This window comes from Calypte anna, chromosome 12 (assembly GCF_003957555.1).
Source record: "Calypte anna isolate BGI_N300 chromosome 12, bCalAnn1_v1.p, whole genome shotgun sequence".
NCBI classification, from domain to species: Eukaryota; Metazoa; Chordata; class Aves; order Apodiformes; family Trochilidae; genus Calypte; species Calypte anna.
Window position 1 is genome coordinate 8,816,497 of NC_044258.1, and position 22,136 is coordinate 8,838,632.

General features: G+C 37.7%; 1 protein-coding gene across 1 annotated transcript; it reads left to right on the top strand.

The window, feature by feature from the left end:
- The first annotated feature begins 1,674 nt into the window (after window positions 1-1,674).
- Window positions 1,675-22,032, top strand: CCDC66 (coiled-coil domain containing 66). Its single transcript, XM_030458403.1, has 19 exons — window positions 1,675-1,760; window positions 2,786-2,850; window positions 4,511-4,533; window positions 5,347-5,761; window positions 6,619-6,751; window positions 6,903-7,006; window positions 7,971-8,095; window positions 8,842-9,006; window positions 9,772-9,897; window positions 12,306-12,559; window positions 12,955-13,039; window positions 13,742-13,903; window positions 14,597-14,744; window positions 15,191-15,313; window positions 16,129-16,607; window positions 17,954-17,991; window positions 18,262-18,548; window positions 18,999-19,126; window positions 21,714-22,032. The coding sequence occupies exons 1-19, from the start codon at window positions 1,750-1,752 to the stop codon at window positions 21,795-21,797; spliced, it is 2,955 nt and encodes a 984-aa protein (XP_030314263.1). The 5' UTR covers window positions 1,675-1,749; the 3' UTR covers window positions 21,798-22,032.
- The last annotated feature ends 104 nt before the right edge of the window (window positions 22,033-22,136 follow it).

Consider the following 22,136-nt stretch of genomic DNA (forward strand, 5'->3'; position numbering starts at 1 on the left):
TCAGAGGACTTCATATGTTGTGAATTACAAAGAAAAAATCCAGGTTTTCTTTTCCTCCCTTGTCCTGGTCTCCAAATTGAAGATTCAAAAACTTGTAAACTGATGTATTAATCAATAAATAACTTATAAAAAGCTGAAAATCAATATTTGAGAGAAAGAAAGGAAAAAACCTACCACATAATTTTGTTTGGTGGCTGACATTGATTTTATATAAAGACAAAGCAGTTCGGATAGCATGGCAGAGAGCAAACTATGAGCATCAATTAAACTCACCTTCATTTTCTGTTTCTCTGTGTTTTCTCATTTCTTTTGTACTCTTAAAAGGGCAGAACTCTGATTACTGACAGCTGGAGTAAGCACTACAGGATCCACCCCCATACGCTATCTACGACCAGGTGAAATTAATTTAATCTAGAAGCAACACTACTGAAGAGAAACCTTAAGGTCTTAACGGCCCCGTGAAATGAGAGATTTCAGTCAACATTTGGTTTTAAGTCTAAGCCTAAATGCCATCTTGAATAGTAAAAGACCTAAACAGGCACCGAAGCTTTATATTGACTGACTACACTGCTTAACACACCAATCCTCCTTACGTAAGTCGAGGATGTTTTTCCTATAAATGATAAAAACTGCGGATTCATTTACTTTGGATGTTAACACATCCCGCTATTCAGGAGGCAATACCTACAAAACAAAGACTGGGCGGTATTGAAAATTCAGCTCCTAAAATGCTTCTCGAGAGCCTCTATGAACCACGGATACCCACACCCACTTGGAGCCCGGTTCGGGAAACCCAACAAATACGCTGGCGATCGCAAAGCTCAACGGGACTGACCCGCAGAAACCACTGAAGCAGCCCGAAGTAAAGCAAGACCCGAAGAGTCCCCCGAACCGAACTCCCCGTTAAAGACAGCAGAAGTTCGGGATGAAAATCGCCCCACGAGCAGCCGCCCCTTCTCCCCACCGCCGCCCCGCGAAATGGACACCCGAAACGGGTCTGGGCCAGGGACTGCCCCGCACTCGGGCACCGGAGAGCTGCGGACCGGCAGTCTGACCCGGCCCGTGTGCCCCTCCTGTGCCACTCTCCTCTCCCTCTCGCCTCTCCCGAGGGGGCTCGGGACCCGCCGCGGGGCAGCCCCTGGCCGGCTCCAGCAGAGCGCCTGCCGCCCACAGCCACTGCCCCTCCTCCCTACCTTGCAGGCTTTGTTAAAACCGTATCAGAAAACATAATGAAACGAAAGAAAAATAACAAAACGTAAAGAAAAGGGGTAGGGAAGCAAGCGAGGAGCAGCAGCAGCAGCCACCCCCCCAGCTGCGGATGCTGCTCGGAGGCAGCGGGCGGTTTAATCGCCGCAGAGCCCTTCCCCCACCCGCTGCAGCGCACCCATCTTCCCTCTCTCCCTCCCCACCCGCCCGTTCTATCCCCTCCTCCCCGCACAGCCGCTTCAGGGCCGGGGATAATCCCGGGGGATAATCAAGTGTCCGCACCCCGGGAGCAGCTCCCGGGCTTGGACCATGGACTCCACCCCCCACAAGCCTGCGCTGCCGCCCACTCCGCAGTGCGCGAGGAGCCCATTGGCCCAGTCCCGCTCGGCGAGCAGCCAATCGCCTGCTGGCTCCTTGTGCGGGGCAGGCAACTGCTGTACACACAGCGCGAGCAGGAGATGCGCGCCCGTCCCGCCCGGCGCCTCCGCCTCAGCCTCAACCTTCGCCTCAGCCTCCGCCGCGCCCCCGGCAGCCGGCAGCGCCATGAACCTGGGGTAAGAGGGGTTGGAAGACGGAGGAACTGGCGAGACTGGCACTGAAAGTCTCCCGTACCGGCTGGGACACGGCCCCGTCCGGGTAGGGACGGCCCGGGAATACCCCCGGCCTTGCCCCGCGGCTCTGAGAGGAATCCCGCGGCTGAGCGCCCTGCGGCCGAGGCGCGGGTAACGGGAGCGATCTGCGTGAGAAAGCGCAGAGGTTAATAGATCCCTCTGTGGATCGCTGTGAGGGATCGCCCGTAGCATCCGCACCATTCCACGGGGCGGGAGAGGCGTGCGGCTCGGGGCGTGCGGCTTGCGGACCCAGGCGCTCGCCTTCCCCCCGGGCAGGGGCGGCAGGAACGGTGTCCGTGTCCCCGGAGCCCTCCCGCGGCCCCATCGCCGAGGAGGAAGAATGGGCGCTGGGTTCGGCCGCGCTGCCGTCTGGTACTCGAACGTCTGAAGTTACAGCGTGGGGCACTCTGTGCTGCCGTGTTAATTACAGAGTTGCAGGCTAGCTTCAGCGTGTTACATTTTTAAATAAAAGGCAGTTATTATATGTTATATATATGAACGTTATTTTTAATATTAACCTTCGTATTAATCTTCTCTAATGCATGGAAGAAAGAAAACCGTTTGAGTTCTACACTTGAACATCTAAAGACTGCCAACTTGTCTTCTGTAAAACTCTTACAATAACGTTTGTTCCACTTTCAAAGGTGGACTGTTTTCAGAACACAGTCCCTCTTTGTGATCAGCGCTGGCATTCAGGACTTGCTGAGCATGTTTTGTAGCACAGAGTTTATATTGTTGGATTATAAAGTTCTCGAGGGATGCTGTGTTAACACTGTAGGGTGGCATCATCATGTGAATATTTAACATTAAACCCAAATTTTTCATTATCAATAGTGAAAATGTATCTTCTTCCTGACCAGCAGTAAATAGAGTTATAATTAAGTTCAGTTGTCTTTGTTATGAATGTAAAAATCTATCATCAGATTACTTAATATTTCAGATTCCACTCTTTCTTTCTCATTTTGCAGAGATGGACTGAAGCTTGAAACTGAAGTGTTGGATGGAAAGCCCAGGCTAATTTTAGCTGCTTCTGGTATTTTTTTATCTTAATCCTTAAAGCTTCTTGAAGCTGAATTTAGGATTTAATATGAAGCACAGCTTTATTGAAGTATTTCTCAAATTAGGAATATTTGTGCATTGCTATTTACACATCCTCTTACCCACCAGCTTGTCACTGGTCTTAAACTGATACTGAACTTCTGAGTAGTCTGTCCACTGGTGAACAGCAGGCAAATAGTTTGGGCTCTTTACAGCTTGTCCATCCATTAATTTTAAAAGTTAAGTATTATATTTTGGCTGGCATCACTTGAGAATTTCTGTAACTCTATAGAACCTTAATTACCAAGAGACCTAATAAGTCTCTACTTAGTTTACACAGTTACATCATTGCAGTCACATTTCTGGCTTTAAAGCAGCTTTGGTACTTGGCAGTTGAAGTTGGTAATTTTCAGTAAGCAGTTTATTTTGGCCAGATCTTATTACTGTCTCAGGTCAACTTCTCCAGTATATGCTTGTAATTAAGCTTTAATAAATTCTGTTTTTAGGATTTGTCAGATATGTTTCCACATAAGCACAAATCCACTTTCCTTAACTGTTCTTCATAGGAGTCAGGATTCAGAAATTCTGTATTTAGTGCCTTCTAAATTCTTTCATTTTCTGCATCTACCAGACGGCTGTCTAATGAGGCATTATGGGGTACTTAAAATAAGGAATACCAGTCTACTGGAAACAAAACATTGTACCATCTCTCAAACAGCAGTGTTACAGCTTTCACTTCCAGCTAGATAGTAGCACTATACATTCCAGAGTGCTGGAAGATAAAGCTTTGACTTTGAACTGGCCTTAAACAAGCAGTTTTCTTCAAGAATTAACAAGTTTATACAGCTGACAGAAACAGCACTTATATGTTTATTAATTTGTGTCAAAAGTTGCACCAAATTATATTCCTTATGAATTGCATTTTTCTGCATTATCACACACTGCTCACAGTCTCAGGGTCTGAAGTAGGATTATTGTGTAGTAGCTTAAGATGCTACTTGAGATAGTTGTCTTTTGCACAGAAAACCCATAAGCAGAACTTTGGAGCTCCCCATTAGGTATTTCCCCATTGTGATGGCAAAGCCCCTTTTCTATTTTCAACAGAAAAGTTGGGTTTGCACAGTATGCAGAATCCTACTTTAATTTTGGCTAGCCAGAGAGAAGATAAAGTTACTTTTACCTATGTGAGTGTTGAATGCCTGAGAACCCAGTAACAGAACTGGCCACAGAACACCCTTATTACTGAAACATAAAGATGGTTCAGGATTCAATGCCTGTCTCTACAAAAGAACAATTTAACATACTCTCAAGTTTGAAAATATTCAGCTAGGTTGGAAACATGTGCAGGATTTATTGTGTGGAGTATCATAATCCCTCTTACTACTGTAATATTGTAAGTACTATATTAAACACAGTACTTAATATTATTTTTGAGACCACTACACCTCTGTGTGCCTTTTAGAACCTTTAAAAGACTGAAGAGTATTTCATGGCATAGGTAAGGGGCACAATAATGGTTAGTATGAAAATACTATTTCTTTAGCCCACCTGAACAAAAGTCAGATGAATTCACAGTTTCATTTCTTGAGATTGTTTTTCAGGAGGAAATTGTTACTAAATTTTTCTCTCATATTTTTGCATCTGTTTCCCAAAAGATGTGTCAAAGTCTGCAATGAAGGTAAGTGAAAAAACTACTTTTGTTAGTGCACACAAATTAACTAGTTTATTTGTTAGCTCAAATGAGTTCTCAAATGTCTGCCCTAAGTTCTTGTAATCAATGACATTTTTGCAAAATATGTATTTCTGAGGTTCATAGTGGCTGTTAAAAAAGAATGAATTAAAAGTTGCATGACTACTTCTACCTTTGTAACATGCTTTAGTTTACTTTGTGTAGAAGCCCAGGGAATCATCTAAATCAGACCCTTCAGAAACATGACACAGATTCTGGTAAAACAGGGATCTAAGTGTGTTTAAGTTCCACATTAGCCATAGAAGTTGTCTCTGTCCAAGTAAGCTGGAATGCAGAGGGCTGGGGAAGGAAAGAAGGCAGGAAAAGGTCTCAGTGTATAGCACATAAGTACAAGTGTACATCAAGGATCTTTAAAAGGATAAAACTTCAGTACAGAATGGAAAAAAAAAATCAAGATTGAAATAATACTGGTGGGTATGATGAAAAAATACCTGTTTGAAACCAGGCTTCAGAAACACTAAAGTAAAGCACAATATTTATAACATCATGTAATGTAAAATAATTTATTTTTCATAGTGTTGTATTTAAATATACAGATTTAGGTGCTGTGTTCTCTTCCAAGATATTCCTAAGTACTCATGAGGATATTTGATTTGTTCATACTGCATTTGTTTCTGTTGATGTAACAAAGAGGAAAAGTGACACTTATTTTACTTGTTGCTTTAATCTTGTTTTGATTTGTTACCTATACAAATTTAATTTCCTTGTTTAATTTATGGTAAACTCTTATTGCTTTAATAGATGGGTATTAAAGCCAGAGCACCTAAACAGGCATTGAGAATAAGACATTCTGGGCATATTCTGAGGTCAGCACAAAATGCTTGTATCAAGCAGGAAAACTTAAAACCAAGGAGTGAATCAAGCTTATCAATGACAAAATGTGAAAAACTGCAAGTTATTAAACACTCCTCACATGAAGCCACAACTAAAGATCACTCTTTGATTATCAAAAGAGATGGCACAAGCAGATATCCTGATTCAGAGAATCCTAATGTTTTTAAAATAAGGACACAGAAACCTCAGAGCACATGTGTATCAGCTGAAGACCTGAGAAGTTTGGCGTGTTTAACACAAGAACAGCTTCAACAAATTTTGATGGCTGTAAAAGGAACTAGAAGCATCTCTGAGACTCATCATGAGAAGCAAGAGGAAACGGGTAAGATACCCACAGTGTGGAAACAGAACAAAATGTGAAAGCTTAGCTTTGAGTTGGTAATTCAAGTTTATTTGCAGGTTGCAGAGGTGTTCCTTTTATGCATAACAGTCTCACAAAATACTATTTGCTATTATGTATGTGCAATTGCCTTGTTCCTGTTAGGAATCAAGCATTTTAAAACTTTAACTGCATTCCAGTACTTAGAAGAGAAAAGCTGTGACCAATTCTGTCATGCAGAAAAGGAAACAATTTCACACTGGGGAAAAAAACTGTAGTAGAACTGCAGTTCTACTCCATTACTACTACTACATTTCTACTCCATTACTACTAGGAGTATGAAAAAAACCTAGTACCTCAAAGGGACCTTTCTGGTTTTGTGAAGAGTTCAGCTCTTGCTACATGTCTCAAGAACAGCAGTGCCATTTTCCTCTGGCCCAAAGATGTACATTTTGTTTTTTTGCCTAACTGTAATATTACTACTGAACAGTATTTTTTCTGAATAAAAGCATAAGAGCTATTGCATATCTTCTTGTATTGCATCCTTACTCCTATTTGTGGGCCTACAGAAGTGGTCAGCTCTTTGCCACCAAGAACAGGGCACACTGCTAAGTAATTTCAGGCCTGAAGTCCAAGCTCTTACCCAAGAGTAGTGGTTACTGGAAGTCTAGCATTCTAAAAATACCCTTTGATGTTGTAGCTTAAGTGACTTAACCATATAGCTAGGGCTGAAAACAGTTCTGTTAAATAGAGGGAGATTAGCAGTTTCTTCAGTTCTTAAAGTATTTACTCATTGCTGAAGAAACTTTACTTGTTGTATATATATATTTATAATAATTTTTATATATATTCTACCACAGTTACTAATGAGGCATCAGAGGACAACACAGTGCTGCTCCAAAAACCTTGTGCAGTTTCATGTGTTACAGATGAACCTAACTCTGATTCAAGCAGGAAACAAGAAGCATATCTGCAGCCAGGACAGCAAGTCACGTATGTAGACCTGTGTTTGTGTCTACAAAAATTCTATCTCCAATAAGCATTAATATTTTAATTCTTGATAATAATCTTAATAAATATTATAAAAAAATCTTTAACTGAATAGCCTTTTAAATTAATTGTTTCCCCTCTTTATTTTCTCTAGAAAGGATTCATGGAAACCTGCTGACATGTTTAGTACCTTGGGTGAAAGAGAAGGGGAGAAAGCCTTGTTAGAATTTAGAAGGACCCAGTGGAAGAAGGAATTAGGTACTCATGATATACAAAATGTATTTTTGATACATTTATCACACTCGTGATACCAAGAAAATTTGTGTTCCTTATGCTCTTTTAAATGCCCTTGTATCAGTGCATTTTCTACAATTTGGAAAGTATGTAGTTTTATTAGTCTCCAATGTAGGTTAAGATTCTTTCTGAATTTTATGCAAATATTATCTGTAACTTCTTGCAAAAATGCTTTTTAACCAAATAAATGTTACCACAAATACATTCCATTACAGTTCATATTTTAGGAGGTTTTTGTCACATTCTCCCAGTAGTTGATAGCCATTATCATTAACACATTTTTAATTTTTTGTTAATGGAAAAAGCATCACCCTAATATACAAGCATGACTGGATATATAAAATTGCAACTTAAATTTGAAACAGTTTGCAGTCCTGCCCCATCAGCAGCCACAGAGAGTCTGTATAGAAAAATAAAAATGTCTAATGCAATAATAAATTCTCTCTGACAAATTAAGCTTTTAATGATTCACTTGCAGGAGCACTGTGTTCTGTTTTCAACTTGGGTGTAGAAAGTGGTTTCCAGGTTTGATGCTGCATGATCATGAGCTTTCCTGTATAGCTTCATTGGTTTTAATAATACTGCATGAGTTCAAGACTAGTATCATAAAATGAAGAGGATTTATATACTTGATTATTTCTGCTAGTTTTCTCTCTTTCCCTGGGGTATTGTTATGTCTTTAGTATTTTGTAGTGGTCTCAGAGATTCCCCAGTTACTTCCACATCTCTGGGCAGACACTCAGCTGTATCCACTTAAAAGCAAAGTCATGTTTAGACTGACTGGTTAAACAATCATGACTTACTCTTTTAGTCCATTTTACAATCAAAATAACAGGGTAGACATGCATTGCTTAAAAAAAAAAAATAACCAGTCAACCTGCTACATGTCTGGTATTGTAAAGTCTTACTGGAGTTTGTTTTTTTGAAGATGAACAGGTAGCACTGAAAAAGAAGCTGAAAGAAACTTTGGAGGGAGAGGTGGATTATTTCTGGTCAAAACCTGGCAATAGTAAAGCCCATAAAGACAAAGTGGAAAGAGCTAACCTGGATAAGGTAAGGCTATCAATAAACACAAAAGAGCACATTTTCCACCACACTATTCCAGAACTGTTCAACCTTTAATTCATACCAAATTTCATTTTCTGTACAAGTCCAGTAGAATCCAATTGCAGTGGTCACTGTAAGCTCTTTTGTGGCATAAATTGCTGCAACTCCCTTGTATTTATCTGTGACTCCATTTTTTAGCTTTCCAAATTAAGATCTTTGTAGCATGAAAAAACTATTCCTGTCTTTCCATGTTGATTCCTAACTAAAAGGTCTAAATCTTTTCCAGTTGTAATGTAATGTAATTCCTGGTTATAATAATTTATAGTGTTCAGTAGCTCTCACATATATTTGATTGCTCAGATAATAAGGACAGTAATTTGACTTTATTGTAACCTGCCTTTTAAAAAGTCAGCTGTCACATTGAAAATGCTGTGTCAGAGACAAGACAGGTTCTCCAGTGAAATTAATTGCTGTTAAATAGAAGCTAGGGTTGTAAATTGCTTTTTTTGGGGCATACTCAGCATTCCTAGAGAAGTTATCATTCTGTCCCATAAGAATTTGTTGCAATCTACATAATTAAAGAACTAGGGGATACGAGATACTTAGTTACAAGTTTTGCCTGAAGTTTTAAGGAATAGCAGGTTTTAGAATTACAATTTACTTGGTTATTTTATATTCAAGGATATTGAATTCAAACAAAACAGGGGAACTAAATAAATCAAGTCTTGAACAAGTGTTAATTTTATTTGCAGAGAATGCTTCCAGCTGATCCAGTTATTACCAGTGAGGAGAGCTGTGACTGTGCAACAGAGTCTAATAAAGTTTTACTGAATATTTCAAATGTTCCAGCTGGGCAGACTTCTGATTTCAGTTCTTCTGACTTAACAACTTCCAGTTGTGCAGCATTTGTTTTAGGGGTAAGATTTTAAATAGTATGTGGGGCTCTTCTGCTTATTTATTGAGAACAGGTGTATATTCTAGCAGCTCTTTTCAGGCAGAAGAATTCAATAGACCTCTTCACTCTGTCTACAAAATAAATACCAAAATATTCATGCTTTGAAGGCTGATGTGAGGAATAGTAATAGAGGTGTGAGCTGAGTGTTGTGTAGCTCTTAAGTATGCCTCAAAGAAATAGAAAAGCAGGAACTTATCAGAAGACTTAAAAACCTACTTGAGCCTTCTGCCACCTTTCTGTACATTTTTTGAGTTATTGCTAGCAGGCAGTGACTGAAGAGGCAAGATCTCAGTGCCACTGGAGTTAATAATACATAGAACCATTAAGAAGCAGGGACAGAAGATGTTATCTAGAATTTACTTGAGACAGATCACAGTGCTGAATCTACCTGGAACACAGACTGAGCAGTGAACCAAGGAAAGGATTTTTATTAATGATACATATAAGTAAGGCTTTTTTGCATGAGAAGCTGATGATTCAAGTTAGAATAGTATTCAAATAGTGGCTTATTTATCATCTTAACAACTTCATTACCTTAATGGAGCAGTCAGGCACTTGCTACAGTTACAAACTTACTGTATTTTTTTTGTGTGTGCAAAAGAGCAGCTTAGTTACTTCCAGCAACTGAAGGCAAAGTTCTCTGCCAGTCATGTGGCAGAGTTCACTGTATCATGTGGCTAGACAAGGTTTTTATACAAAGAAGAGACTAGCACTTATTTTATTTCAGGAAACTGTGCCACAGGAACATAGTGCTTTGAAGCATGAGCAACAAAAGAAGTGGCTTGAAGAGCTGGACAGACAGAAGGAAGAAGCTAAGCTACGAAAACTAGAAGAAAAACTTGAATTATCAAAGGTACCTGTGGTTTAGCAGGGCTTTGGGGAATAAGAAAAGTTTTCCTCTCCATTCTTATTCTAAGACATTAAGGGTTAAATCCTAGACCTAATGAAGTAGCAGGTTTTCACCCTAAGTCCACAGGATGGTCTAATTGAACTTTCAGCCAGTAGTTGTTCTAGTATTTTGGTAGCACAGAGCAGACTATTTAATACTATTTAATGCATATATATATATATGCAGGCAAATACAGTTAAAAAAATTCTTTAAACATTCATTCATGAAGTATTGAGGAAAACAGCCTTACCCTTTTTACCCTTTGGTTTTTAAGGGATGTTGACTGTAGGTCTCACACTGGATCTAGAAGGAAAAGTGTGGTCAATATAATTGCTTGGCAGGTACAATACCTGAAGAGATTGTTTATGCTGTCACTGCTGGCCATTTTGGTCAATATATCTTCAATCCCTGGAGCTTCTTCATCTAGAAGCTGACTTCTTTCCTTTGCATGTTACTGTATCTATTGGTAGTCATAAGGTCAGTAGAATATTCTGAATTCTTGTGCAGCCTGATCATGACACAATCTTTCACAGACTGTTTCTTTGTTTTTTGAAGAAATGTGCAATCAGCTTGCACTGTTGCCAGAACTCAGATTTCAAAATTACAGTGTCCTTTAAGCCCAGGATTGTATCTTTCACCATGCATAAGATGTATTCACATCATGAGATGTTCTCTATTATTTGTGAGCAAGAATCTCTGTTACCAAAATTTGATTGATACAAGTGTTCACAATCTGGTCTCCTGGATTCAAAGGCTACAGTTTTTACTCTTAACTGAAATATTTACAGCAATTACACAATTCCTGGACAGAAATTCTTCATTTTAATTCCACAGTTTGTAGTACTAAAATGAAGGATTTACTAAAAAAGAGCCTCTTCTACTCGTTCCCTCCCCCCCAGACCCCTTGCTGCCAGGGTTGGTTACATACCTACACACAGCACAAGTCTTCATTTCCTGAGCTGCTGAAGGAATCAGGTTTCCTTTGCAAATTGAGCTTTATAGCTGTGAAGGGAACACAGCTGTGAGTGGTTCCTTCATTAGCTGCCTTGATTTTTAATTGACAGCTGTGCTGTGGAAGATGGTTGCAGAAACCAGTGAGTAACCTAGCAGTAATCTCACTTCCAGCCTGTTTTTGCAAGGTAGTTAATGTGCACTTAATCTCGTTTTCTTCAACATCTTTTTTTTCAGGTCTTCTGTAATACCCTCAACCCTTCTGCATATTGCACCACAGACTTGCATAAGAATAAAGTAGATTTTCCAACTACTCTGATCTGCTTCTACGTCACAGAGTATTCAAAGGGAACAAAACTCAGGGAACAGGAGGAAATTTGGAGTCTTCTTATTTGGACTATGATTTTCTTGCTTCTTTTAAAATAGGTGTGAAACATTTCTGACACAAGGGACTTTTTTTTTTTTTTTTTTCTTTTTTTTTTAAGGAAATTACTCCCAGAAAATTTTTATATTAGGTTAGATTGGCTTATGTTAGGTTTTTTCCAGCAGAATGCAAGTTTTGAGACAGCCATTCTCTAGTCCCTCTGGAGAAACAGTTTTCAGTCAGAAGAGAAAACCTTTTCAAAATGTTTCAAAGGCCCCTTAGGTAAAATTTTTTTTTTAGTGATATATTGGAATGTCCCAACTGCCAACAGAGCCAAAAAAGATAAGGTACAGAAGAGACTTCAACTTAGTATGTCACCTCTACAAAAGTTTTAGGTACTTTTTTTTTGCTAGGACAGCAGTAGTGGATGATGTGGGTGGAAGAGGTTTTTGAAAGGTTTATTTTATAATGGGCCTGTCTAGCTGAAAGTAGGAAGACAGAGATTAATTAATATCTCTGCCCAAAGCACATTAATTCTGCTACCATCCAGAATGAAAATGAGGGGGGCAAATGCCAGACAGTGTCAAAGATGCCACTTCTTCATGTTACTGGGGATACAATATCTACACATACAGGAGGAGAGTATGGCAGTGGACAGTGTACTGACCTCCCAATCCATTCCCAGAACAATTAGAAAAATTATGGAATAGACTGGTAGTATAAATGGAAAAAGCAGTACCAGAAAGCCTGAATCCATGTCAACTTTTTTATTTTTCACTTCCTAATTTTTGAGGGTTTTTTTTTCCCAAAAAACATCATAGCAATATGCTTTTGCTGACCCAGTATAGGGATCAGCAGCATAAATTCTCATCTTATTTGCATTTTAAGAAATGCAGGCTTCTGTTTTCCCACTTAGTGTCTGTCTGCATTGCAGCTTCCTATCAGAGTTTTTCAAACGTTCCTGTTTTACAACATGTGTACTGTCTGTTTTAACAGGACTTTACAGAAACTGTAATTGAGCACCTTTCCATTTTTTTGTTGCTTCATGTTTATTTAGGCTGAAGAGCATGACAGATGGGCAATGCATTTTGATTCTTTAAAGAACCACCCTAATGCTAATGCACAACACCCCTTAAATGGAATGTACAAAAAGCAGCCTGAAAGTCTTTGCCTGTCACCTGACCCTAAGGAGCTGACTGCTTTTATTCACCCTTTCTCACCTGCAGTGATAGGCAGCCACATGCCCTCAAAGGTGGGAAATGCAGAAAAAGCTGCTAAAAACAGTGCTTTGGAACACAGTCAGAAAGTCAGGTGAGTGAGCTTTGTGAGGGTAATGATCTTCCCAGCCAGTGCATGTCTGATGCAAATACAGTTGTGATGCAAAAAATTCTGAAACAAAAAAAAAAATAACATTTAGTAAGATTATTTAAATTTGATCATTGGATCTTACTCTGTTCACTTGTGTTTTGTTTCAGAAATACCTGTTGTTTCACTATTGAAAGACCAAAGTGCTTCCATTGTTCATTAATAAAATTTACTGCAAGCAACTTTACTTCGCTCCTTAGTAATATGAATTTCATAACTGTAAATGAATACAATGGGATAACCTCAGTATGAAAACATTACTTGAAATCTAACTTTCTTAAAATAAATGCTTTAGCATTATTTTCTTATGATTAAAAAGACTTACATGTTTCTGTGTTCAGTTTCCTCCGTTCAATGACAGCTCTCCTGGACCCTGCACAGATTGAAGAGAGAGACAGGCGGCGCCAGAAGCAGTTAGAACATCAGGTAGAGTTGTCACACTGCCACTATTTTAATGAGAAGAAAGGATGAAAGGTAGTGTTGTTACATGAACAAAGTGTGAGATTTAACACCAGGATCCAGTGAGATACTTGACTTCTGTGCTTCATATTACATTTACAGTGCTTAATGGTATTTCATTAGACTCTACTGTTTTATTTTAGTATTTACATTTCTGTGACTGCATTCCTGCCTCAAAAAACTCTAGTAGATTTGTGTCCATTTTTCTTTAGTCTCTGCTGTCATCAAGAGGACTGATATTTACAGGTATCCACTCCATGAGTCTAAATTTTTTCTGCTGTGATTTACATTACTTCAGGGACACTCTTAATGGAATGTGTATCTACATCATGATATCTCTAGCACACTGTAAAGTTTTAGTGGATATGTAATGAGTCTGTTCTGGTCAAACTGTTTCTCTTCTGGAAAAAAATACTGGTTTACAGTATATAAGGTAAAAATCAGACCACCATTTCTTGACAAGAAAAATAAGAGCATTTTTGAAATCACTAAAAGCTACTTCTCTTTGTCTCTGAGTATTTCAAACTGCTTTATTGGGATGGTGCCCCCAAAAAATCCAATTCCAAATCCAATTACTATACATGCATACCATATGGGAGTATATGAATAAATAGCTTACAATGCCTGTAATGTTACAGCTTTTAATTTTCTTTTAATATATATTTCCAGAAAGCAATAATGGCTCAGGTAGAAGAAAAACGGAAGAAGAAACAACTGGAGGAAGAGCAGAGAAAATGGGAAGAACAAGAAGAAGAACAGCGCCTTGCACGAGAGAAAGAGCAAATGCAGAAACAGTTTGAAGAGGATATGATGAAACAAAAGCAAAAGGAGGTGGAGTTTTGCATTTTCTTTACTGCAGATGGTCTTCAGTAATATTCAATTTGAGGAAAATAGTTCTTGTTCTTCACCATCAAAATGGTGTCATCACTTTGAAAATGAAAACTATTTGAAATTCAGACATTTGAAACCAAAATATATTTACTCAATTTGTAAACTTACAACACCATAAGACTTTAAGGCAGTTTTGTTTTTTTTTTAACAAAGGTTATTTCAGGAAGAAAAATTATAAATGGAATCTATGGAATGGAACGGAAATGGAATTGTTGTTTTAAGTAATGCAGAAATATGCATTTTAAGTGCAAATTATAGATAAAAAAAATACCTCGAAGATATCTGATCCAATTATTGTTGGTAACTTGATGCATTTAAGATGGTTCAGTACCATGGGCTTTAACTGATGAGATGCACTTTCATTCTGGATTAAAGACTTTTCAGAATATATTATAGAAAAGTAATTTTAAAAGTCATTCCTGTTCTAGAGCTTTCTCATCTGTAACTATGACTGAGCTGTACATGCTCCTTTCATGTAAAAGTTAAGCCAAAACTAATATTGTGACCTTTGGTAAGTACAAATTCTGCATTTCTCTAGATTGTTTTATGTTGCAGATGAGTCTATAGAAGGTTAAAAGCCTATTCATTTTATTCTCAATTTATCACAGTATGTACTTTTTTTTTTTTTTAAAGGAACTCCTGACTCTTAAAACGAATGAGCTTTATCAGACGATGCAGAAAGCTCAAGAATTAGCACAGAGATTTAAACAAGAACAGCGCATTCAAGACTTGGTTCAGAAGGGCCATGACATTTCACAACTTCAGAAGAATCTTATCAGTGGTAAGTACAACTCTTTTCATACTCAGTTTGCATATTCCTTTGGTGTTTGCATGCAAGTTGCAGCACACAATGTTTTTGGTTTGTTGGGTATTTTCCCCACTTCCACATTTAGTTCAGGAATTGCTCCTTTTCTTCACAAACCAAATTTCATTCCAGCTATTTATTTAAAGAGCCTCCCAAAAAAAGGCAGTGTTAACTAATACAGAGAAAGTTTAGTAGGTTTCAAGTACTCTGTTACATAAAGGAAGAAATGTAAAGATACTATCAGGAATGCATAGGGAATATTTAGACTTATGTGCTGTCCTGTTAGGTTTCCAGTGAAAAAGAGAGAGTATTTGGATCTGCAGCATGATTCTCAGTCTTGTTTTGAACGAACTCTAGAACACAGCACTCCCAGTGGTTTAAATGGAATGTACATAACTAAACTGAACAATTTTACTTCTTAGGTGATACAGAAGTTGAAAATGGTAGTACTGACATTTCACATCAAAGTCATCATTTTTCTGATGACATTAAGAGGCACATTGGTCAGCAGACTTTTCCTCGGAAGGACACTGCTGTGCAGACAGGTAGGCAGCCCTGAAATTCTATTGCTCTGATGTACCTTAAGATCAATATACAATAGAAGAGTGTATTTGTGAAGAGCCATAGGCCAAATCACTGACATTGAGAATGGAAAAAAAAAAACCTAGAAAGAAATACTCAGTCACAGGACTGTTGGAATATTAATAAATGATTCATCTATATAGGTGTTACCAGTTACAGATTCAGATCACCCAGCTTGAAGTACAGTGTTGATTTAAAGGCATGTTCACAAGCCATGCAGGACTAAATTTACTGGGGCATTAAAACTTGTATTTGTAGAAGTCGTCAGTGTGAATGTTCTAAGGCTTTCGTAATGTGGCTTGGTATCAAGCAGGGCTGGGTTCCTAATAAATCCTTAAAAATATTGGCAGAAACCTTGTCAGTGACTCTGAAATTGGAAAACTAGACCCATCAGATTATTAGAGCTTACATTCAAATGTTTAGAAAAGCTTTCTACAGTTCTTGCTAAACACCCAGATAGGGAAGTTATTCCTAGAAGCACTGTGAATATGACCAAACCCATTGGCATGCTGAAACACTGAACAGAAGCCATGTTTTGCTCTTTACCTTGGGAAGGCCTTGACAGAAACAGAATTCTACTGTGACTTGATTTCATTCTCCTATCTTGTTTTTCCCCTCTCCTTACTTTCCACATCAGAAAGAATAAATAAATTTAAAAAACCTGTTACAACTGATTTTTTAATAAAATCACTAATGGTAGATTGATACATATACAAAAGTCAAACAAGTAATTTGAATAGCTCAGACTTGGTGTTAAAATAAAATTATTTTCTTTTAGATTATGTTAATACTTCAGTATACACTGAGTCAGCTGAGGGAAGAACTGTGTATTGCGGATCACCTGATATTTCCATAGAATATAAAGAACCATCTAACAGCAAAACATACCAGAAAGAAATGCAATGTATTCATAAAAATAGATCCTCGGGAAAAGAGACTGGTGGCATTTATAGTGATGTATATGAACAGTATGCACGAAGAGAAAAACAAATTAAACCTTCAGAAAAGTACAGCAAAAGACCTGACTGGAACATAAACAAGCCTGGGAAAAGATACATTCCAGCATCAGAAAGATACCCTAAACAGCTACAGAAACAAAGAGAAGAAAACAAATTAAGAAGACAAATGGAGCTGCTTCAGCTGGTGGAAAGAAATACACCTGGGAATCTCTGCTCAAAAAAGGGTGGTTATTCAGACAGGTCTCCTTCACCTCATGAAGAAATAAATATGAAGAACAAGGGATACAGAGTCAGTAAGGTAAATATTTGGTCTTGAACAACAATGATGTGTATTTTTAGCTCTCATTTCACACTGTTTTGCCTGGATGGGAATTTAGTTCTGTAACTAAAGCACAGTGAATGTTCCTACCACTCCCTTTTGTATAAAAAGGGTGTTACAGTGCTGGTTCATTCCTCATGATCTGCATGAATACATTCAGATTTTGACTATTTTTTACTATTATTTCAGTCTTCCAAAGTGTTTATTCTCTTTCATTTATTCATTGTCATAGATTCATTATGTACACAGGGAACTTGATTCCTGCAGGATGCAGGACAGAATGACATCACTGGTTTGTTCTTCTTTCTCTGGTCATCATGTTGTGATGATGGCTGAGGATCAAGAAACAGCTTTTCATTTCTGCAAAGAACACGGATGTATTGTCATAGAAATGCATCCTTCTTTGTGGAGCAATTTCTTCTCCATTTGTAGTGACCATGTATCAGTACAGCTTGTAGCTGGGGGAAAAAATTGATTTTCATTTAAAGAAAATGCTATCCAATATATTCAAGCCTTGTCTCTCTTGCTTGTTCTCTCTGTATGTATGCATATAGAAATGTATGCATAAACATCTCATTTTCTCACACCTTCCAATATTAAAAATCTGGTGTAGAAAAGGTGGTCACTTCATTTCTGTGTAGCCTATCAAGCCACAGTAACCAAATGGTGTATTTTAGAAACTTTGGGTATTAAAAAAGTATTTTAAAATACTTAACTGTTCAGGTGTCTTTAAAGACTTCTTAATTTGTTAAACTGAATTTGTTGGTTTATCTGAATTAATGTTAAATCTAAATTCTTTGCTTGCATTATTGGAAATGATTACATTATTATATATGTGCATTACATTATTTACTGCTTTTTACATTACTGAAAGGTAAATGCTCAAGAATTTTGTACCTGAGAAATGGGGCAGTGAATTTTTAACATAAGTGGGCATTTTCTGGTACCATAGGAAGCATGGGATACATTCATATTTTTCATTTAATTAGAAAACTCCTGACTGTATCTCGAAACATCACCTGTCCTATAATTAATAATCATTGTCTTGGGCTGAACCTTTCAGGTTTATAAATGCAATTGATTTTCAAGGTCATTGGAAAATAGATGCAGTATTTTTGACAGTGCTTAGAGCTGCCAAAGACTGTAATTTGTTTTGTTTAGTTCATAGACTCTACAAGTCTCTTTAATACAGGATAAACACCTTTATCCTGAACTCAGGTCAAAGAGTCCTTAGGGAATTTCAGAACAAACATGTCTTGAGAAAAATGAAAGCTTTTAGCATGGAGCTTTTTATTTTACTTTTGACTTTCCTGGTTTTCTTGTAGGATGAAAAATCACGTAAGAATTATTTGGATGAAGAAAGGTATGTCAGTGCTCTGCATACATGAAATGTATGAATATACTATTAGTGGAATATGCATGCTTTCCATTCCTGATGATTTTTTTTTAATATATATATATTTCAATGCATCTAATTTTGTACAATTAAAAATCACAAGACCAGACAAACTATAAAAGCAGAATAAATGAGCAAACATCCAGTTTTCTGGGGATACTGTCTCTCTGCTCTTTGATATAATTGATCACATTACTTAAGTATTGTGGGTTTCTAAACTGAAATTGTTTCATACAGATCTGAATCACCACCTGTTCCAGCGGTTAGGAACAGATTACACCAAGTACAACAAAAGCAGATACATACTTCTGATTTCCTGGTGCATAACAGCAATGGCAGAAGAGAAAAAAATACCAAGACAGATGCACAGCAGAGGGGCTCCCCTGCTCCCGTTACAGAAGCTGAGAGACCTCCCTCTTCACACTTCATTCCCTATGTTAGAACACATGAAGTGTATTACCTCGATCCCGATGCCCCCGTCACGAGACCTTCAACACACGACCCCCAGTATCAGCAGTTTCATGGTACTGAAATGTTCTGTCAATTGATTCGTGTAGAGGAGATGTTTCAGTGATTTAAGTCAAAATGCTACAACTTAGTTTGTTATTTGCTTTTTACTGGAATTGGCAGTAACTCACCCGTGTCACAGCACTCTACGGATTTTTTTTGCCTGTGCTAAAAAAATGATACTCTGTATTTAAAAAAACAAACCACAGAAAAAAGTGGGGTTTTTAACTAATCAAAAAAGTTAACAAATTTTCTTATTCTTTTATCTTTTTTTTTTTACCTTCAGTGAAGTATGGTTTAACTTCTCTGCTATTGTATATAGCTTTGGGTTTAGGAATCTATAGCTGTTGTTTGACTCAAAAATAGTGATCATAATGTAACAGCAATCAAAACCTCATTTCCACAAATTGAAAAAACAAGACTGATGAAGAATATTGTTAACTGATTTGATATACATTTACTTTTAGATGCTTATCAAACGCCACGACAGATTTTCAGCTCTGATCATGTTAGAGATCCTCTTCTAAATCCTGATGTAGTTAAAATCAGAGAGAGACAACAAGCAATTCTCAAAGGATTGTCAGAATTACGCCAGGTAAGCAAAAAGTTATTGGATAAACATCTATCTATGTATGTACAACAATCAAAATTAACATTGCAAACTTTAAATCATTTTTTCCATCATTAACTACAAGTTTTGGGCCCTGTACTCTACTTTTGCTACCTCTTACTAATTTTGCTTTTCATGCAATACTTCCTTTGAAACACTGGAGTACCCGAGAAAACTTGAAACCAAGAGGAATGGCTTTATTTGGTCTCTGGGTTTATTAGTGAGGGTTACTTGTAGTAGGACTGTTTGAATTCAAGGGGAGAAAGAATGGCATTTTAGCAGAACACTAGAACCTGTGTTAATGAAATTTCACTTCTGCATTTCATGGGTAAGCCAGTCATGGCAGAGCAGGGGGGTTGGACAGAGGAGTTAGTGGGGTGGTAGTCGTGTCAGTCCTGGAAAAATACTGTAATTTGCAAACTTGAAGTGTGAACACTTAAAACATCTTTCCAATCTTTTGTTAACATGTCAGGATTTGTCAATCAGCAGATTCAGTGAGTGAATATAAAATGAAACTTGTTTAATATTACACAGAAGAGCTTCTAAGATAAAAGCCCATGAGTGTTTGCATATGGTGTTCTATTTGTAGTAAGTAACTGGTAGTTATTAGATCTACAGAGTTGCCAGAAGGATTTTGGATATGGGGAGACTGTCTTAAGGATCTACACTGCAGTAAATTAAAGCAGCATTGATTATAGATGGTAACTGTGTAATCCTAATTGTAGTCAGAATACAAGGAAAATACAGTCAGACATCTGGATATTAAAACTTGAGTGAATTTGATGCTTTACCTGTTGCCAACAAGGTGCAGCTGACAGCAGATTCAAACCACAGCTCTCATCAGTCACACAAACCAAATGTTTCCTTTTGTGCTTCATACTGCCTGACAGGGGGCTGCAAGATAAAAATAAAAGTATTTGCTTTTTGGTTTGCATGTTGTTCTTGAAGAACACTAAAGATAAACATCTGTCAATATCTTTTTAATGGCTCCATACAAAAAGGATGTTATTGCTAGCAGCATTATTTATTTTTTTGCCTTAAGGTATAAAAATTGTGTAACTGATCAAAATAAGGGCAGAAAACCTGTCAGACTGAAAGTTTCTTTGTTTCTCATTACTTCCAAATTGTTTTGACTGGATCTGATATTCCATGATGCTTATTAGTATTTTTGTTAAATATCTACAACTCCTAAGTCTTTGTGTTAAGGCTTCATTTGCCAGTGCTGTTTTGGTTAAGAATGAAGCCAGCTCAAAGCAGAACTTGATCCTTGTGTTTGCTGAGGTGAACAGGAGCCAGAGATATTTAAAGAGGTTTAAGTTTTTAGTATCCATGTTGATAAATTTTGAGACAAGATCTTAGGCACCTTTTTGAAGCATAGTAAATATTCAGGCGTTAACAGTGGCTAATGTTAAGGTTCGGGGCTCCCAGTGGACCTTGGTTCTGGAAGAGAGTGAAAATCAGTATAGAACTTTTCTCAATATCCTACCAGCTGCAGAATGCACTTAGGACAGATAACCTCACTGCTTGACCCTGTGTAGATGTTTCACATTACTTTTCTCTAAGCCCTTTTTATAACCTTGGCAAACCATGTGATAGACTTCCAGTTTTCAGTGTTACTTACTTTTTTCTTATCTCAGTGCTGGGTTGATTTAAGGCATTTTATTGCAGGACTTTGTTCTGTAACATGCTATGGAATGCAAAAAACACTCCAGAATAAAAGTTATTATTGACAAGTCCAATAGCTCTCCTAACAGAAACAGCAGATACTGTTGATTAGTTAAAAAAGAAATTCATCAAGTGATTGAATGTGACTCAAAGTTGCTGCTGCTGCTTTTGGAAGGATGCTGTGAAGGCTTCTTTGCTAACTGAAGCCAGTTCTTCACGAGCTCTCCCCCACCTTCTGTGCCAGCAGGAACATCACAGCTCCTGTAACCTCATCTGTGAGAAAGGTCCTGTGGAGGAGAAATGACATTGTGACTTTTTTTTTGACAGTTAAGAAAAAAAACAATTTCAAATTTATTAATGCAGCTGACACAGTTCTGTCATGTGTTACTTACCACTCAGCTAAGGATACACTTCCAAGAACTTCTATTTCAGGTTCTCTCCATTGTCCAGTACATGAGAGCCATTAGCAAAGCAGGAACCTGTTACCTTTTGAGAGTGAGGTCCTCAAGCATCTGACATGGTTCATGGTTATATTAAGAGTAATATAGAATTAAAAGCTGGTAGCTGTCAAGGTTTTGGGTTCAACTTCATGCAATATGTTAGAATACCACAGATGTAGAAATGCAGAGGAGTGAGCAGGTTAAATTTAGTGCAGGGGAAAAGTCTCTGCACAGTCATGCCTGGAAACTGGGCTGGCTTCCACTTGAGTCACACTTCAAGTCTTTTGCAAAAAGACAAAATCTTGAGTTTCTGCTCTATTTAATGTATTATGTTGCTATTTTGAAGTTGTCTCTGTAAAAAGCATTGAGCCTCAACAAGTAAATTGTTTTAAAATATGAACACTACATGTTATCAGTTCAGGCTGCATAAGGAATAACATTTGATATTTATATTCCCTTTATTTCAGGGCCTGCTACAGAAACAAAAGGAGTTGGAGACTGCTCTGATTCCTTCAATAGCTCAAGAAGAGAACTTTCTTTCACCATTCTGAGGTACAATAAATGTTCTGAATTCTTAAACTGTAAAGGCACAGCACTTTGCTACTCTAACGACTTAAGAAAATTCTTTTTTATGACATTTAAATTATGTGAAATTTGATTACAGGGTCATGTTGCTTCTCACATTGAAGACATACTAAACTAATGATGTTGTCTGTTGAGAATGGTTTTAATGCTACCTGAATTTAATATAAAGCACCAAAACACTGTATAAAACTCTTAGATGGGGGTTTGTGGAACTTGGTGTTTTGATAAATAAAAAGATGAAGATGTATTCTGAATGGCTTGCATAGACTTTGTTGGTATTTTCAGTTGCCTGAAACTTGACTATT